Here is a 20,339-nt window from a genome sequence, read left to right as displayed (position 1 = left end):
GCTTTGTTTATCTAGAACAGTGGTTGTCAACCTTTTTGGCCTCATACACAAGGCTACAGATTATAAAACAACATTGTTGCATCAGCAATAGTTTCAAAATAGCTAAAAAATTCAATAGATAGTTACATTATTAGGGTTATTTACCAAACCTCAAATTTATCTGGTCTGTCTTTTTAGGGCAAAAACTCGACCTTTTCAAGATTGTTTATACCCCAATATGGCAAAAAACCTGAATCTGAAAATCCGCTATCTCAGACGTGTCAAGGTCATGTTTGTGTGGGATTTAGACCGATAATCCAATAAATTTGGGGTTTTAGGCCAAAACTCAAAAAAATCGAGTGATTTGGTGAAAAAAGTCAGATAAAATTGTATGATTCGGGTTTTCACTCAATTGTATCAGGTGTTTTTCTGATCCGATTTATTCGAGTTATTTTATTAATAAATATGGGAGTTTGGTCAAGCTTTTTTTTATTTTAATTATGTGATAAATTTGGATTTTAGTAAATAACCCCCTATATCTCATACTAGTTGATTTTCGAACTACTGTATCTTGGAAAGCAATAGGCATTCTACCCAAAGCTCACTGAACTTTACCTTCAAGCTTCCCCCTTGGCCCTGCTCCCACCTGGCAACCACTGATCTAAAAGAAACACAGCATTTTCGTTTCCAGCATTACAATTCCTTTTAAGAGGCAGTAAAAAGCCCTAAAGCTTGAAAATCATTACATATTAACTTTCTGATTCATTTATTTCCTACAGTACAAAGATGTTGAATGCATGGACACTTGGGGCAGATTTATCAAAGGTTGAAGTGAAAATTCGAATTTCGAGCTAATTTTGTTTACTTCAACTAGGGAATAGTCCAAATTTGATATGAATTTGAAAAAGGATTGAAAATTAGAATTTCTTGAAAAATTCGACTTCAACCATTTGCCATCTAAAACCTGCCAAATTGATGTTTTAGCCTATGGGGGACCTCATAGAACCTATTTGGAGTCAATTGGTGGACTTTGAAAAATCAAAGTTTTTTTGGGAAAAAGTTTGAATCGAATTCGATCGATTGTGCTACTCCTTCGATTCGAATTCAGACAAATATGGACCTATTCGATTGAAAACTGACCTATTCGGCCAAAAAAAACCTTGATTTATGATTTATTTTATGTTGGTCTTTTTGAATTCGAATTTCCAAGTTTTTCAAATTCGAAATTGGACCCTTGATAAATCTGCCCCTTGGAGGTCTATGGTAGAATGATTTTCAGATCATACTGTACATTGATAGCATCCTGTGCTAGCATCACTCCTTTTCCCCCAAGTACAGTGGGAATCTGTACAGTGTGCTAGCAGGATGACTTTGTTGCAACATGGTATCATTGATTTGACTCCCAAAGTTTTTTGTTATGGGCTTAATCTAGATTGATGCTTGATTTTTATGATAGATGTCACATGTATCAGTTAAGGACTAGTAACTGGGGAGGGGGTATAGAGGCCATTAAGTACATTATTAAAACTGTATCAAGTATCCAGTAAAGTCCTTTGGTGGCAAATAAAAGGCTATTGTGGTTTCATGAGGAATATGATGATCAAGTGATTTTCCACAAGGTGACACAAAGCTGGAAACCACTTCAGGCATGAAAATCACAGCCTACATGGTTGCTTAACCACTCAACCACCTTTGTATTATGCTTTTGGAAAGATTATAGTTACTACAATACAGTTCCTTGTCTCCTTGGAAAGTGATTTCCAATCGTAGCTTGAAATGACTTGCAGACTGTTGTCAGTGGGAACATTTCCTGCTCTCTCCTTCTGCACCTGGCACAAAACTCATCTTTCTCTGTAAAGTTGAAAACCAATTTCAAACCCATTTCAGCAGAATTGCGAGGAATATGTTCTACTAAAGCCAACGTTTTTAAACAAACATTTTATGAGCCTTTTTAGTACCAAGGTTCTTCCATGAAATAAATTGTTCATCTGATAATTGATTTTGAAATTTGTGCCTGGTATACCAGCAAATCCTCTTCTGAATGCAAATATGGGGCTCATTTTTCACTAAACATATAAAGCATGGTAATGCCGTGACTATACGGTGTATAAAATAAAACAAGGCTGTAACATTCAGTGTGATGAGTTCCTCAGTTGTTCCTAAATCAAGTAGCTTGAATTTTTTTTGGATTGTATTATGGGGAAAAATAAATGCTAGTTAAGGTTTTATTTTGAACAGAAGGATAACTAACTGTGTTATCACATCTATCTACTAAAACTGTAACAAGTAAATGCAAATGGAAAAGTTAAATGTATTTTGTTGCAGGTTCTATGGTTTTATAAAGGCTTTAAATGCAAATTATTGATCTGTGAAATGTCTGCAAAAGTGCCCTTAAGTACTTTTTATCGCACTCTCTGGGTAAAAGTGTTGATGGTTTGTAAGTAGGATTTAAAAACAAGGTCACTGATGAAATATGGAAATCAGAAGCAATGTCTGTGAATAGGTTTGCTGGCATAGCGATTCTTTAGAGATAGAGTTATTTTAAAAGCTGCGTGAAACAGAAAGCAGAAGCCTAAGACTTTGACAAGATGGACTAGAGAAGATGTGATGTGACATACGTCCATCACCAAGTAACACAATGATAGAGGCACTGTATATTGTGCAACTATTCAGTCAGACAAACCTTCTTACTTGCCCGAGTCTTGTCAGAGTCTCTTAGAATCACAGGGTTTAATGTTGTCCTGTTGTTAAATGAATACCCAAAAAAATAGTTTTGCACAAAACACTAAATGCCCATGTTCTGTCTGTGTGTCTCTGCTTTGAAATCCATACTCAAAAGAAACTTACCAGAAAATTGTGAGAATAACCAAGGGCCATTAGAATAAAGGTTCCATATGTATAGGACTTAGTACATAAAATACAGTAAGATGGAGTAGATTTTTTTCTAATACAATTTTTAGGTTTTACTTTTTAATTGTATTAATAATTTCTCTGTTCACCTATAACATGCATAACATCCATTAGATCATACATTTGCTAACATCTGAATTCTCCAAGAGGACAGTTGTGATGCCAATAGAAGGAATGGTTTAATGTTATGATTTTTTTTTCAAATGGTAGGGAGAGGAGCAGGACAGGGGAGGGGTTGACAATCAGCACCAAAATAATACCCAAATACTGCTCTGGATGGGAACGCAGACATAAGGAACTGTCAGATCAATATAATGGAATTTCACTGAAATGTGTCACAGTTGGAAAGCTCAAGTAAACTTTGGAGAAGCCGCACACCACACACTCCCAAAGGTTCTTATCCTGGTGCCCAGTGATAGAGGAATCCTCACAACAAGGGTAAGACGAATTTCACCGGCACACAGGAGTTGCAGTAGCAGGGCAAGCCCTTGCAATTTTATTATGCAGTAGTGCAACGTTTCGGGGTCACACCCCTTTGTCAAGCATGATGCTTGACAAAGGGGCGTGACCCCGAAATGTTGCACTACTGCATAATAAAATTGCAAGGGCTTGCCCTGCTACTGCAACTCCTGTGTGCCGGTGAAATTCTTCTTACAGTTGGAAAGCTGTCAAGTGCCATTCATGCAGGTGGACAGACATATCCACAAGTTTAAGCAGGTCAAGTAACATCTAAAAATCCAATACTGTAAGGAAGTTTCACAATAAAATTATGGGAATACAACCTTTTCCCTAAAATAGACTGGCAAATGTTTGACATGCCCGAAAAAAAAAAACATATATGGTCAAATTAGTTGGAGGAGCTTACCCATTACTATGTTTGCAGTGGGCTTGGGTACCCCAGAAATACATGCAATTACCTAATTACAGGTTAAAAATGAAAAGCCCAAACAAAACATTGCATTTGTGCATTAATGTAGAACATGATCAGCAGCAGCACAAGCTTGATAGCAAGATACATAACTAGGTGGATCGTTAGGAGCAGAGAGAGAGACATACATAGGATACATTTTTAAATAGATAAATGAATCATTCATGGTTCAGCACTATGACATAAAATTAATGATGAAAACATTGAGACTTACATAACAAACTACTGCTATCACTGTTACTACAGAGCTGGGGCAATCACACAAATTAAATGCTGTTATACAAGTGGCAATCTTTTTCAGGTGCACGATTGTTTATAAGCAGCAAAATTTGCTTATTTTTTTTAAACTCACTTAATCCTCATTTATGCTTACTTATAAGACAAGAAGAGTGCAGTGGTCTGCTTACAGCAAGGCAATAGTAGCAGGTACTGTCTATCAGTGAAGTCATTTATTAAGACTACAGATGGCTTTGGCAACATTGCATATCATACACCTATTCATAAATAAGACCCACTGGCAGCAGCTTGTTAGAAACAGTATTTTAATCCCATGTATTTCATCAAGTTCTTCAAACATTCATGGAATGTAACTGTTTAGGGGCAAGGTATGAAAATATGATAAAAAAATACCCCATACCCCACATAATCTTTAGTTCCATCTTCATGTAGCTTTAGGTACAAGTTATTCTGTACTGTGGAGCAATGGCTGCAAGGAAAAATGCTTTCAATTGCAAACTGTAAAAATGTCAAAATATACCAGATGTATGTACTCATCGAGAAAGAACAAATACTTTTGTTCAAGCTGGTAAATCAGTTAAATATAATACGATAAATTATTATAAAGGTCTTGGCTCTTGGAAGATCTATCTAAAGACTTAAAAAGCAAGTTAAACCCAAAATAAAAAATTGCCTAATAAAAAACATAATTCAAAGCAACTTTCCAATATACATTTATTAAAAATGTTCAGTGCTTTTAAAGTTATTGTAAAAACAATTGCTTTTGAAAGCAGCATTTGCCTAACTCCTTTTAAAAGGGATACTGTCATGAGAAAACATGTTAATCATGCTTTAGCAGACTTCTGCACTTTTCAAAAGAGCAAACAAATTTTTTTTTATATTTAGTTTTGAAATATGACATGGGGCTAAACATATTGTCAGCTTTCCAGGAGCCCCCAGTCATGTGGTCTGATAAACTTCAGTCACTCCTGTACTGCAAGATTGAGTGATATCACCCCCCTCCACTGTTCCAAAAGTCTTAGTTCCCCTGCAAAGACAGCTGGCTTGTCTTACATTATACCAACAGACTGAGCCACCAGGGCAGAGAATAGAAAAGGATAGATAGACACTGCTTTCATTAGCAATGCATATACAAATAATTTGGAAACCATAGAAAATTTGTTATGAATGTAAATTTTTTGCTTAAAATTATGTTTTCTTTTATTAGGCACAACATTATTTGTTAGCTAATGTTTACACTTAACTAGTTCCTCTTTTTCTGCCTGGAGTTGTGCCATCTGCACATTCAGGGGAAATAGCCACCATGCAGGAAAGTTTTTTTTTTAAAAAAAAAATATTTTTTTAGATTAGAAAAGTTACAAAAATATCAAAATAACAATAGATTTTGTTAAAGAATTATTCGCCACTCTTGAAAGAATGAAATATGGCTGCATGTAGAGCCTAGTAGTGTCTCCTAAATAGAGCAAGCTAATTCAAACTGGTGTTGTGTGACAGTGCAAGCTGCTCTGTTAAACTAGACACCTCACTATTGTCTTATTCACTCATGCCTTCTAAAATTCACTTACATGTGGCACTGTGTAATGTCTGATAAGTAAGCAGGTTCCATCTTCTGGCTGGTCCATTTCAAAACAAAGATAAAAATGATTACCTACACTATATGGCCAACTGTATGTGAACAGCTGCTTGCCCCGCATCTCATTCCAAAACAAGCATATTAAAATGAAGTTTATCCTCAATTTGCTTATAAAGCAGCCTTAGCCATTACTATTGTGGAAAGACTTTCCAGTAAATGCTTAAACATTAATGATGAGATATTCTTCTGTTTATACATGAGATTGAGCACTGATGTTGGGCAACCAGGCCTGGCTCAGTATGGTTCAAGTCAGAGCCCTATACAGGCAAGTGCAATTTCAACTCCCACTGTTACAATAAAGTAGAAAGCACAGAATTAAAAAACTGGCAGTTAACATACAGATGTCTTAAGTAGCCTGTTCCAATTAGAATGGGTGTCCACAAGCTTCCATATAGTGTATGTTGCATTTTCTATGATGTGGTGAAAGGAGAAGGCCTACAGAATTTCACAGTCTCTCAGAAGAACACCTGGAGAAGAGTGCAAACTCAGTATGGTTTGCTGAACATTTATAGACTTTCTACCTAAAAGAGTGTGCAGACCTCACTTGATTAAAAAAATTGATACCTAAATTTCTTAGAGAGAGGATCAAAAGAATACAAATACCTAAAAAAAATGTATAGGTGTATAGGATTTCCTTTAGAATATAATACAAGGAGTATGTGTCTCCTTTGGACATTCCCTGTACAGATTATTGACATTTCTATTCTATTTCTGGAAAATGCTAATGGTCTGATCAACATCGCAAAAGATCATGCAGAACAAACCCCTACAGCTCTTGGAAAGAAAGTAATTATAGGTAAAATCTCCACAATGTACATGTTTTGAGATGTTATAAGATTTTATCAGGTCTATAATGCAAATAAGAATATTGAACTATAATGTAATATTTTCCTAATTTTATAACAACAAAATACATTACAAATGACAAGAGGGAAAGGTAAGGGAAAGAAGTAAAAAGACAAGAACCTCAAACAAGTGTATCTTTTAAGAAAGTTATGGTATAAAGGCCATGTCTATAAGCTGTGAACCTTACCCATGCTGTTGCAGGCTCTACAAATGTCTACAATAAATACACTGTCAGTTGAAAACAGTATCTGTCCCCTTATTATCTTTCCAATGGTACTTACTATCGACCTACTATAGTAGAAGCCAGCTGATTAACAGGCCTGTGAAGAAGGAATTGTGAGAGTCCTTGCTGAAAAGAGAGCTAATTTCTGCTATATTGTTTCAATATTCAGAATCAGTAGTTCAGAAAGGGACAAACAAATAATGCTCTTAATTTCAATTACACTTTCAAAATGACATTTAAACCACTGAACATTTTAAATGAATGTATCTAGGAAAGCTGCTTAGAATTACATATTATGTTTGGATTTAAAGGAGAAGGAAAGGTTAAAACTAAGTAAGCCTTATCAGAAAGGTCTATATAAATATACCAGTAAACCCCCAAAGTAATGCTGCTCTGAGTCCCCTGTCAAAAGAAACACAGCATTTCTTTCCTTCTATTGTGTACTCATGGGCTTCTGTATCAGACTTCCTGCCTTCAGCTTAAACCTTATTGCCCTGGGCAAGAGCATGCTCAGTTTGCTCCTCTCCCCCCACCCCTCCCTTCTCTACTGTAATCTGAGCCCAGAGCAGGGAGAGACTCGGGCAGGAAGTGATGTCACACCATGTTAATACTGCAGCTCCTATCCTAAACAAACAGAGAGTTTCTAGAGCTGTTTACTCAGGTATGGTAAAACATTCTACAGAATAAATATAACATTTTAGCTTGCACTATTGCAGCTAGTCTATTGGCAATAAAATGCCTCTGTAGCTTTCCTTCTCCTTTAACTGCGTTCTTCACCTTATTGCCGTATAACCATACAATAAAAATATAAAAAGTCTTGAGGCTGTGTTGCAAATTGTAGTTTGTTGCATGTTGCATACGTGTGCATCTATATATATATCTCTTGTAAACTTACTAGGTCTTATATTAACAATGGCCATATCTCTCAATATATTACTTCATGTACAAAAATGTAATTCATTTCTTAAATTAAAGTTCCAGTAAATATGACTCACCCCAAGGAACTGTGTGATCCACTTCTAATAACACCTATTTATTCTGATAATTTATTACCTTCTTATTTTATTACATTCATTACTTATTTAAGTTACTGAACGTGCCATAAAAAGAAAATCTCTCTAGGATACTGTTAACAGTTTAATTGCAATTGGAAATGTTTTTCTGGGGGGTGTGGATTTACAGTAGCAATACCTTAGTGGGAATGAACTCATATTTAATGTTAATTTTTTCCCATAGTTTATTTTATTGTTTTTTTTATGATCTTTTAGTTTATGATTTAAGCAAAGTGTTTGTATCAAAGACAATGGAGCAAATTCACTACACTAATTCACTTAAAGATGTGAAGTTGTGTCTCAACAGCCGAACGCTGGAGAATTTTTGCTAATGTTACTTCGGCTGGATGAGCATTTTATAGCGAATTTTCGCTAGTGTTAATTTCTGCCTAGTGAAACTTTGCTAGCACTCTTGCACTTAGGTTAATTTGAATAGGGCAGGTACCTAAAGTCGTATTGATGTCTTTATTAGTGATGTTGGTGCAAATGCTTGAAGTGGCCACTTTTTCAAACACATGTCCAATGAGCCATAATAAAGACAGAAGAAATCCTCTTATGCCCTAGACACGAGCCCACCCTTAAACAAATGTGGCATGCCCCTCAAATTAGTTTTAAAAAAAAATCCTCACACATAAATCTTAAATAGTTTGGACATTTTAAGGCAATCCTGCTTTAAATAAGAAAAGCCAACAGCGTTTTTTACAACTTTAAAGCATTTCTGGCATACAGGATATGATGTCACTGACATAAGTTTGAGGAAGATGTAGCTTCATTTTATTCTTTCGTCTGGTCTGAGGTGGCGAAGTAAACTCCGGCAAAAGAGGTAACGTTCACTAAAAGTCCCATCTTAGTGAATTTGCGGAGTAATGACTGTTCACCAGAGCGAAAAGTAGCCTTGCGGTAGAATGCGAACAAACGCATTGTCTGTTAGTGAATTGGCAGATGTGATTTCTGGCGAATTTACACTAGCATCAGCCACTTCTCATCTTTAGCGAATCCTTGAGTGCTATTATGTACATAACTTCATAAAGACTGAATTTTTGTAGTTTAATTAAACAAGCTAATGAGTTAGAATACTTGGGGCCCGTAACCCAAGCTCACCAAGGGCCAGTCCACCCTTGTGGTACTCCATGCTGCAGCCTCAGGAAGAGAAAAGAGACTTAGCATATGGTAGTAGTGATGTGCGGTTCGAGAAAAACTCCTAAACCCACACATGCCCATCAGGCAAATGCTTCAGCAAGGTCCGCCCAAACCTGTCCAAGTTGGCCTGCACATTACACCTTCTGGCCAAATCTGGAATCTCAGTGAAAGATACCAGACACACGATAGCCAGTGAAGCGGGGGTGACCCCTGCGTGTTTATTACGTCAAATGTAACGTTTCGGGGGCGTGCCCCTTCGTCAGGCATCAAATCTGGAATCTGCCATGGCACGCTTCACTAGGGAAAAGGACTCACTCCCCCTCCCATATCCAATTTAGGCTCAACACTTAGCTGGCCACATTTGGGGATTTCCAATCATGTGGGGATTTTCAGACCATAGGGTAACTTGACCCTACAATAGATAGACAGATAGTGGTTTTGCACTTACAAGGCACCTGTGATATTCCTGTGAAGTGTTGATCAGTACAGGAAGCCCTTTAAGCCATGGCAAATTTTTACAGTACATGCTACTTAAAGGGTTAAATCATGCACCATCAGAGTAGAAGAAATGTTGTTGTCCTACCATGTCCCAGTATACCAGCAATCAATGTCCTCAGACCCCAGCAGTGGTGGGCTTGTAAGCCTTCTAAACTATTTAGGCATCTATATAATATGCCTTGGTGTGTCCAACAAACACCGCAACTGAGCAAATAGTGGGTATACTTGTCCCAGTGGAGTCCGCAGTAGTTTATTAGACTTCAGTGCTGCAAAGTAAGATGAGAACCCCTTAATTTTCACTTTAAATAATTTTACTTTAAGTCTTCCAGACACTGTTTGCTACAAAATTTGCATTTCACAATGTAATAATGCTCTCAACACAGTTTATTACTTCAAGTTTCAATTGAGCACCTGCTTGAAAGTGGCATAGTTTTTGTCAGTTAGACAATTTATTACATTCACTGCACACTTATGTAAACAACAAAATGTCCAATCTTTGTTCTCTTGTGGTTAAGGCGCAATATGTGAACAGAGGAAATTTTTTTATTAATGCTAGCGTCATTAACTGCATATCATGTAAGAATCGTATAGAATATTTGGTCTTTTTTTTTTTTAATTCTGCCATTTTCTGGTATGGAATTGAAAATGCAATATGATGACTGTCAGAGTCACTCACCTCCACAACTAAAAATCATCCTCTTGAATTATATTATTCTTTGTATTTTGTATTGCTTCTATTTATAAGCAAGGCCTTTACTGTTTATCTTTCATTCTGAATTCCTAACTGTTGCCTGGCTGCTAGAAAGCAAATAGCTGTTTAAATTCCAAGTCTGACAGCTGCTGCACAACAAAAATAATAATTTACAAGCCATGAGAATAAAAGAAAATAAGACCAACTGCAAACTGTCTTAGAATAACACTAGAACTACCTCAAGAACTACTCCTTCAAATACATTCACCTTGTTGGGTGATCCCTGGCCCCTACTTTATATTCAATACATAGCACCCTCCCACTGTTTGATGTTCTGGAACCCGGAAGCACAAGAGGGTTTGGTTGCTGGGGGTAGGCACCACTATAGGGGTTTCATCAAATTGTTCTGCAACACCTGTTAAAGTACATAGTATATGCAATGACTGTCATTTAAATGGGGTTTGAATAATGATGACAGCAATGAGAAAAATCCAGCAGTCTTCAGATAGTCCTGTACATTTACATGTGGACTCAGTCTTGCCAGAGTATATGCTATTATACTGAGGCAAGATTTCAGCTGAAAGTACATTTTGTCACAGTTTTAAAGTGGACCTGTCACACAGACATAACAATCTGTATAATAAAAGTCCTTTTTAAATTAAATATGAAATCCAATTTCTATTTTTTATTAAAGCATTCATAGCTGTTGTAAACGCATTTAAAAATCTCAGCTGTCAATCAAATATTGTCTGCCCCTCCTCTATGCATTAGGCATAGAGGCAGGGCAGACAATTACTTTCACTTTCCATTCAGCACTTCCTAGATGTCACTGCTCTACATGCATTCCCCATTTTTTTCAATGTTTAATTGTGTAGCCAGGGCATGGGATGGACATCAGGTCCCCCATTCTGGTGCACAATCAAGATTCTGAAATGATGCAAGGCTTGTCTTAATAACAGTGTTCACAAAATGGCTCCTGCCTGCTAGCTATAATTATGAATTCCCAGATTTAAGAAAACAAGATTAAATAATTTTTACAGTGTTAATAAAGTGAATTTTGCTTGACTAATGTAATAAAATAGGATTTTGAATAATTGTATTTTCCCCTTTAAGTGACTTTAGTGCAACAACAGCTGACCTGATGGGGAAAAAGAGAAAAATCAATAAAGTTCTAATTTTCTTTAGTAACAAGTAGCATTGCGTCTGACATTAAATATTACATTGTTATTTTGCACTGACTCTGTGGAAAAGTCTAATGTGCACGCCACCCCCACATCTGTCAACGCAACGTGTCCATAGAGTAGTACTGTAATATTGTGCTCTGCATAAGCTAAGCCTGCAGCTTTAGGACCCAGCGAGCTGCTCCTCCTGATAGCATTTGTGTAGATCAGACAGAGACCAAGAGGGTCCAGTTTAATTCTGTCTCTAATCTCTGCAACAGCAGCAGCACAGCTCCCACTCCTGTCTCCCCCCAGTCCCTCCCTACTCTGTCTCGCTCTCCAAACGGAGATGTCAGACTGTCTGCACAATGGCAGCAGCAGCAGCACATAGGAAAGTGTCGGGCTACCTTTGTGCTACAAGAGCCTAATCATCACAGGAGGGAGAAGGATCCCAAGATGAAGACACTGCTGGTGAGTCAATTGTTACTTGTAATTGTGTAATGCTGTGGGGTGGGAAGAGTGTTAGCCTTGCGCTGGAGAGAGAGCTTTGGCACCTGCAGCTGGCTCACTATCACAGTGCATGCAAGTGGTGGGATCTGGGAGAACTTTCCCAAGATAACTGCTGTTTGGCAGGGACATGCAGCAAGGCTTGAAGGAAAGGTTTCTACGCAATGTTATAAGGTACCAATGATTATTGCTGATGGGTTATTATGCAGTAGCACGACAATTAAAAGTTACTGTGGTGTCAAGAAACCAATGTGAATGAGAGCCAGAGATTACTGTAGGTGCCCAACTCTGCCCAGTCCATGCAGCTTTGTTAGGGGGACTGTGTATGTGTGTACTTGTGGTTTTTAGAGCAATGTCCTGGGTCTCTCCAGCTGATGTTGAGCCAGCACTGTCCAGCATCTGCAACATCCAGCAAGGGATGGAAAGGTTGGAAATCATTAAATAAAAGTGTGTCCCTGTATGATGGGAATGTATACAGCATGGAAAATGTAGAGAGAAGAGGTGCTAATTCAGTGCAGTGGCATAGAGAATATAAAAATAGAGAAGCTATTTGAGTAAGTTTGTTTGTTGCAAATGAAAATGACTTTCATTCCTCTGTGTACAGCGCCATGGGCTGGCAGTGTTCTTAGCACTCAGCACCTTACTGATCATGTACAGCAGTATGGGCAGTGAGAAGGATCAGAACAACCTGCGTGGAACAAACATCACAAGAGCAAGCAGACACAAGGAGCCCCTCTCTGTTCCTGTCCTGGAGGGCTATATCAGCATCTCAGACCACAAGGCAAGTAAATAATACTACAAAATCGGTTCCCAGCGTGGCACTGGGCCAGGCTTCATCCTGTGATGCCTTACTGCTCTCATGGTGATTGATTACCTTATCTGGTACTTTATATATTTCTTGGGCAAGAGCTGAGCAGAAGCTGTAAAGCAGCATTGATTTTCTTTTTGACATGCTGAGAAACTTGTTCATGTGCCGTTAGATCTACTTGGGGTTGCTGCTGATGGATAATGCTTCAGGTCAAGTCCCTGGCCATTTCTGAAGCTCAGGTTGGGCTGGTCTGTGTGTGACTGAAAGATTTGGGATATATCTTTTCATGGTGGCATTGGCCTTTAAACCAGGGAGTCAAACAGTGTATTAAATCCCAGCAATACAAAGCACATGCTAATCTCTCCGACAGAGCAGTTCACACAGCATGTGCACTGAGAGAGAAAAGCAACAGGGATCTCACAACGATATGTTTCCATGCCATTTTGTCCTGCTTATTATGTGATATTTGCCTGCCTCTCGCTATCTGGAAACCTCAGGGACCTCCCCCACTCATTATTGAATTTGACAGCTTTTTGCAGAAAAGCCAGGGGGATCTTGTAATTGAGTGCAATCCAGCTTTGTTTCTCTTTTTATGAAACAAAAGAAAAGGAAGGTTTCACTTGCACTTTTCAGCAGAAGCCAAATGTTTATTTATTTGTTGTAGTGTTTTGTTGTCTTTTATTTCATGTCACATTCATTTGTATTGTGCTGAAACAGCAGCAGTGGATTGTATTCTAATAGCTGTATCTTAAACGTGCTGTATGCTGTACTGTAAAAATAATCCTAATAATAATAACAGCAGAAATGATAACCTACCTTGGCAGCATTGCCACATATTACACTGTTTGCCCAGTTTTTACTACTGATTTTGTAGTTAGTGAACTTTATTAGCTGTTGGCACTAGTTACCTAAGCTGTGGTGAACAATAATGTTTATGCCAATGGTAGTGCTATCCCATAGAAGTACAGTATCTGCTTTGTTGTCTGATTCCTTATGCTGCTCATGTTAAAGGGACACCATCTTTATAATATTATCTTGAAAAGTGTTTGGGACATTTGATTAAAGTTTGTTCTTGAAAAGAAGTAGTGTAATTCTTGATGCTTTTATATGTTGATTCAGTTCTCCCAGAAAGTGGCAGTTTGCTACAGGTTAATAGCCCCATTAATAACAACGTGTTTTGTTTGGGTTGTCACAGACCCCTCCATCACATTAGAACCCTTATGGCACATTAGGGCATTTTAGTCATGTCTTTTTTTGGGGGGGGTGGAACAGTAACAAAAATGTGGTTGTAATCTACAACAAAAAACTCAATTTAATGTAATTCCTTTTCAAAAAATGGGAGATATTTATAGTACTTAAAAGTAAACCAAATTGTTTTGGGTGCAATGATCCACCTATTAACTATACAAGTAAAAATAATTCTTCACAGACAAACCAAGCAACAGTCAAGTAACTTGTCTGCCTAACAGGGCACTTTCTAAAGTATTTCTGTCCTGAAGAAGTTGTTTTTATTATTGCACTGGTACTTGGGTAGCATAAAATAACATTTTAAAACATTGAAGAATATTCTTAACAGAGAACTAAGACTTTATATTTTATATGGGTATAAATGCTGCTTATTATATTCAGAACTTACTGCACCATCCTGAAATGTCAGCATCTCTGTAACAGTAATGATCCAGACCTTCAAAGTTGTGCACAGCTCGCCATCTTTGATTTGTTAGGAGTGTCAGTGATACTGTACATGCTCAGTGTGCTCTGGGCAGCCATTGAGAAACTAAGCTTAGGGGTCATAGGAATTCATCAAGCAGAAAATGTTATTCATCTGCCATAGTAGCTGATTCTACCAGGGCCGATGATTAAATTCTTATGTAAATTGTACTGCCATGCATTATTAGAATTTGCCTTATAGTATGACATTTATATTTATACATATAGTATATTTGTTTCCTAGGTTCAGGTAAGTGACAGCAGCACAGAGCATGTGTTGTGAATCAAAATAAGATGGGGGGTGCTGTGGTTGGCATTAGTGATGGGCGAATAAATTCGACAGGCACAAATTCGCCGGCGAATAAACTCGCAAAACTCCCACGAAAGTTCCAAAAAATATAAAAATTTTGGACGCGCATCGGAAAAGACACTCGCATCAAAACTGTCGCACATCAACACTATTTGGACACCCATTGACTTTAACGTCGGCATCAAAATTGATGTGGGCATCAATTTTCAAATTTCATTAATCTCTCGCCGTTTATCGAATTTCGCTGAAAAATTCACATTTTTTCACCAAAACGGGAGAAATTCGCCCATCACTGGTTGGCATCTTTGGAGGCACAGATCTTCACTGCTAAAGGCCTGTGCTGGCACAGAACCCCAGAACATAATGTGCAGAACTTCTACCTTACTTCTTTTACATTACTTACATTACTCTAAAGTTGGAAAATATATAAAAACCCAAATTCTGGGTAGAGCAGTAGCAAGACCTTCCATCTTAAACATGCCCACAGTATGCACTCTATTTCTCACTGTACATAATGTACTATTGGGTAAGTGATAAAATACATTTAGTTTGCCTAGGTGCAGTGACCCATAGCAACCAATCAGTAGGTAGGATTTGCTGATCACCTGTTTAAAACTTAGTGCTTTTATATTACATACAGTGTGTGGCTTAGGGGTGTTAATACCCACTGCCTCTCACTGTACTTGGATGGCCAGAACTTACAGACTCCCTCTGCATAATACATATAATATGTTTGAGGTCCCAGTAGCTACGGATCCCAGTGCCAGTGGACATGTTGTATCCTTATATACTGTAGAACTTATTATCTGCCATAGTAACTAAACCTCATTAAAGGGATTCTGTCATGATTTTTATGATGTCGTTTTTAATTCAAAATTACACTGTTTACACTGCAAATAATTCACTCTACAATATAAAATTTCATTCCTGAACCAGCAAGTGTATTTTTTTTAGTTGTAATATTAGTATGTAGGCAGCCATCTCAGGTCATTTTGCCTGGTCATGTGCTTTCAGAAAGAGCCAGCACTTTAGCATGGAACTGCTGTTGTTTCTCCTACTTAATTTAACTGAATCTGTCACAGTGGGACCTGAATTTTACTATTGAGTGCTGTTCTTAAATCTACCAGGGTGTTGTTATCTTGTGTAAGGGTAAGGCCACACTAAGCGATAGCGCGGCGATTTGACTCGCCGCGACTATTCGCCGCGACTTTTAATCCTCAATCGCTGGCGAAACTTTGGCGCTGGCGTCTATGGGGAATCGCTGCGTAAAAACACACGCGGCGATCTTTTTTCTATTGTCGCTCGAAATCGCCTCGCTAGGCGATTTCGAGCGACAATAGAAAAAAGATCGCCGCGTGTGTTTTTACGCTGGCGATTTTGCGCGATTTCCCATAGACGCCAGCGCCAAAGTTTCGCCAGCGATTGAGGATTAAAAGTCGCGGCGAATAGTCGCGGCGAGTCAAATCGCCGCGCTATCGCTTAGTGTGGCCTTACCCTTAGGGAGCTGTTATCTGGTTACCTTTTCATTGTTTTGTTGTTAGGCTGCTGGGGGGAAAGGGAGGGGTGACATCACTCCAACTTACAGCAGTAAAGCAGTAAAGAGTGTCTGCATTTTGTCAGTACAAGTCACATTACTGGGGGAAGCTGGGAAATTACAATATGTCTAGCCCCATGTCAGATTTCAAAATTAAATATAAAACAATCTGTTTTCTCTTTTGAGAAACGGATTTCAGTGCAGAAGTCTGCTGGAGCAGCACTATTAAAGGAAAACAATGTAGGTCTCTATTAAAAGATACTGAGTAAAACCGCTCATGTGTAAAACCCTGCTTCATGTAAATGAACCATTATCATAATAATATACTTTTTTAGTAGTATGTGCCATTGGGTAATCATAAATAGAAAATTGCCATTTTAATAAATAAGGGCCGCCCCCTGAGATCGTACGATTCACTGTTCACACATACAAACCACATGTAAGGTCACATGAGCCAATTAACAGACAGAGTTCTGCCTTTTGCTTCCTCACTTCTTCCTGTTACAGTTAGTGTTGTAGTATTTCTGGTCAGGTGATCTCTGAGGCAACACAGATAGAGTCACGAAATGGTGGTTCAAGGCAAGAGATGTAAAAGGGCAATATTTATGTAAATATATATTCCAGTTTGGTAAGATTCTTTAATATGTTATTCAATTTGATATAAACTATCTGTTGCTTAAGTATTCATTTTAGGGGTATAGTTTTCCTTTAACTGATGTGTTTTGAAAAAAAAAAATTTTTCCCAAGACAGTATCTCTTTAAGACAAATTTATCTAGGATCACATGCTTAAATGTTCCATCAGCAGAGCACCACTCCCCTCAAAAACATCTTCTGCTGCCCATGGGTGCCTATTACACCAGATTCTGTTTTGGCTTCACTATTGTGCAATAATGACTTGAAGGAGGGCATTGAAAGCATAACATACAGTATGTGTTTGCTGTGCCCATTGACACATCCAAGTTGTTCTTCTGAATGGCTCACAAGCTAGGGTGAATCCAAGGGGACTGTCATACCTGTATATCTCTATTTCCCTAATAACAAAACATACAGAGACCATAAGGTCACTTGAACTTGCATTCTTCAAGCATTTGTGATTTGAGTTTTTCTAAAGCATCAGTTAGATTAACATATTCTTTGATCACTCTTTAATGTTTCAGTTGTTATAAAAAGGCAATTACTTTTTTAATCAGTCTGTTTCTACAGGCAAACTGAGAATTAGGAGAGTATATTTTAAGGTTAAAATAGGGGCATTCTGCTGTCAGAGAGTACTAAATTCATAATGGATAATAAAGCATATACCCATTTATTTCACAAACCTGCTTACGGGAGACAGCTCTTTGCTAGAATGCACACATGGCATTACTTACGGAAAGGATAAATGGATGCAGTAGAATGTGCAATTCATTTTTGATGCTGGGACTAGTGGGGTCACAATATGCATAAAATAGCATGAAATTAGAGGCTTGAGTGTGACTAAAGTGATGCTGTGCAGCCAATGTGCATCAGAGCGATATGTTCTCTAATATACATCTACAGACATCATCATGTCTAGGGCAGTAGAAACTCCCCATCAAATTCACAGCACTGTGCCATATTCCCACAGCTCAAGAGGCTGACAAGGAAATCAAACTAGAGCAGATCTCCCAAGGTCTGCCTAGTGGCTAACTCTCTAAGTCTTCTTGCAGATAGGCAGCTGGGTGTGAATTATATCTTGTGCATTCTTCTAGTTCAGTAAAACCCTCTAATGCCTCTTGGTAGTGTACATGCCTGACTTTTATTTAAATTCGATTTTTTATATAATAAGGTGAATGAAGGATAGTGACTCAGTCAGCACTGACTTGATTTTAGGTACAGGTGGATATTAGTTTGTTTTATATAAGTACTTTGTAACTATGACAGCAGTTATTATTACAATTATTATATAAATCTCAATTAGGGAAGTGCAAAAATATGTATATTGCATTTCTTCACTTGCCAAGGCAACCAGAAAAACAGATCAATCCTGAGGCTAGCTGTTTATTGCTAATAATATAACTTAATTTTATTCCCAGTAGCGATGCACTGAATCCACTATTTGGGATTTGGCCTACTCACAGAATTCTTCATGAAAGATTTGGACATATACCGAACCAAATCCTAATTTGCATATGTAAATTAGGGACGGGAAGGCAAAAAGTGGAAAAAACATTTTGTTTTGTGACAAAAAGTTCTGTGATTTCCCTTCCCGCCCATAATTTGCATATGTGAATGCAAATTCAGATTCAGTTCGGCTAGACTTCGCTACACTTCGCCAGTCGTAGTTTCGCCAGTGCTCCGCAAATTCACTAAAATCCGAAGTTGCACTCAGGGGTAGTATAAGGTTGCGACGTTGCGCTAGCGTTGATTCGCTAAGCGAAGCGAAGTTACGCTAGCGATGGTTAATTTGCATACGGTGCCAAATTCAAATTTCAATGGAGGAATACATACAATCACTACAAATGCCTGGGGAAACCTTCAAAACATCAAATAATTTTTTTTTTTGCCCTACACATGTGCCCACTGTATAGTTAAGTTGCCATGAGTTAGGAAATGTAGGGGGGAAGGAGGGGAGCCCCAAAAAATTTTTTGATCTTTTTCAGCCTATCACCCATAATATAGAAAAAACGCCAGCGTTTTTTGGGACTTAGAAAAAATTTGAACTTTTTTGAAGCAATCCCTATCTACTCTATTGCGCTTCGCCTGGTCTGAGGTGGCGAAGGAAGTCTAACGTAAAAGGTAGCGTTCAGTACAATCCGCACGTTAGGGAATTTGCATAGTTACGTCCATTGCGCAAATTCGCCAGGCGTAAGGGTGCGAAGTAACACTAGCGAATTTACGCCAGCGTTCGTTAGTGAATTTGCGAAGTAACTAAAATGACCAACGCTAATGAATTGACGCTACCGTTAGGCGCTTCGGCGCATAGTGAATTTGCCCCAAAGATTCCCCGAATCCTACTGAAAAGGGATGAATCCCTAACCGAATCCTGAATTCAGTGCATCGCTAATTTACAAACCCTTGTCAGACCCTCTTCTTTTCATCTTCCAGTCTGTTATTTAAACCACAGCCAGATTGTTATGGTAAGTGGGAGTTTTTGTAGGAAGGTGTCATATCACATCATATAAGTCGGATGTAGTCGCATAGGTTAAAATATAATAATTAAAACATTTGTGTAAACTACATGGAAAATTTTCCATCCAATGCGGCACTGTCAGATGCGACCACTGCATGTTGCGTCTTCAACCAACGAGATAGAATCTGATGGTGTCTGTCTTTTTCTTCTCATTGAAATAGATTGACTTGGATGTAGATGCATGAACAAACCACACAATCTGACATCCCCCATGTAGTTCAGCCCTAACAACCAAATAACAGTGTATATTTCAAAATGGAGAGCTGCCAAATAAAGTGTTTAATAGCAAAACAAAGAATAAAGACCAGTGCAATACCTTAATTGACATCATATTAAAAGATCATTCTAAGATCAAACACCCTTTAAAAGCTTGCTAAAATAGGTCATATTCAGTTCATCCAGTAGCTAAGGATGTGTCTGAACCAGAATTGTACAAAAAAATAAATCCTTGGATTTTGCAAAAAGCTAGAGCTAATGCTTCTGATCTGATAGTTTCAATTTAGATTTATGAAATTTTGTTGATATGTGTTTGGATTGTCAGACTTTCAAGAGAACCTGTGGCATGCTTTGATCGCATTGGCTCCAACAGGCTTCACAGTTTTGTCATTTCAGCTAAGTCAGTGGTGCACAGCCCTGCTGTAATTGCCTGCGTGATTTGGGCTCACTTAAGGCTAAGGAACTGTAGAAATGAAAGAGCTAGATAAGGACCTGGTTCCACTTGAATCCATCGTCTTCCTAGCAGGGTTTGGAGAAGCTGCTATGAGGAGCTGCTTGCATGTGGCATGTTTGGGAATGCTAGGATAGTGAATGGAATTTAAGAAGATTTGATCTTAAATTTGAGACCCAATATTCTATCTGATTCATATATTCAAACAGCACCCACAAGCATTGAAGCATAACATATTTTTAAAGCTACCATTAGATTTTATAGACTCAACCGAAGAGCATGTTATGATAATCATAAAGAAATCTCGTATGTTTGATTATAATTAGCAAGTCTTCTAGTACTATTATTTTTCATAAT

At 38.0% G+C, this 20,339-nt stretch overlaps 1 protein-coding gene across 1 annotated transcript in view; it reads left to right on the top strand.

Moving 5' to 3' along the window:
- Window positions 1–11,513: 11,513 nt before the first annotated feature.
- st6galnac5.L (ST6 (alpha-N-acetyl-neuraminyl-2,3-beta-galactosyl-1,3)-N-acetylgalactosaminide alpha-2,6-sialyltransferase 5 L homeolog) overlaps window positions 11,514–20,339 on the top strand; it is a 107,462-nt gene continuing 98,636 nt past the window's right edge. Inside the window, exons 1-2 of the mRNA XM_018258188.2 lie at window positions 11,514–11,768; window positions 12,409–12,585. Coding sequence (XP_018113677.1) covers window positions 11,754–11,768; window positions 12,409–12,585 — 192 coding nt within the window. The 5' untranslated portion in view covers window positions 11,514–11,753. The remainder of the gene's footprint in view (window positions 11,769–12,408; window positions 12,586–20,339) is intronic.

This window comes from Xenopus laevis, chromosome 4L, assembly GCF_017654675.1.
Source record: "Xenopus laevis strain J_2021 chromosome 4L, Xenopus_laevis_v10.1, whole genome shotgun sequence".
NCBI lineage: Eukaryota > Metazoa > Chordata > Amphibia > Anura > Pipidae > Xenopus > Xenopus laevis.
This window is presented reverse-complemented; position numbering and strand designations above follow the sequence as displayed.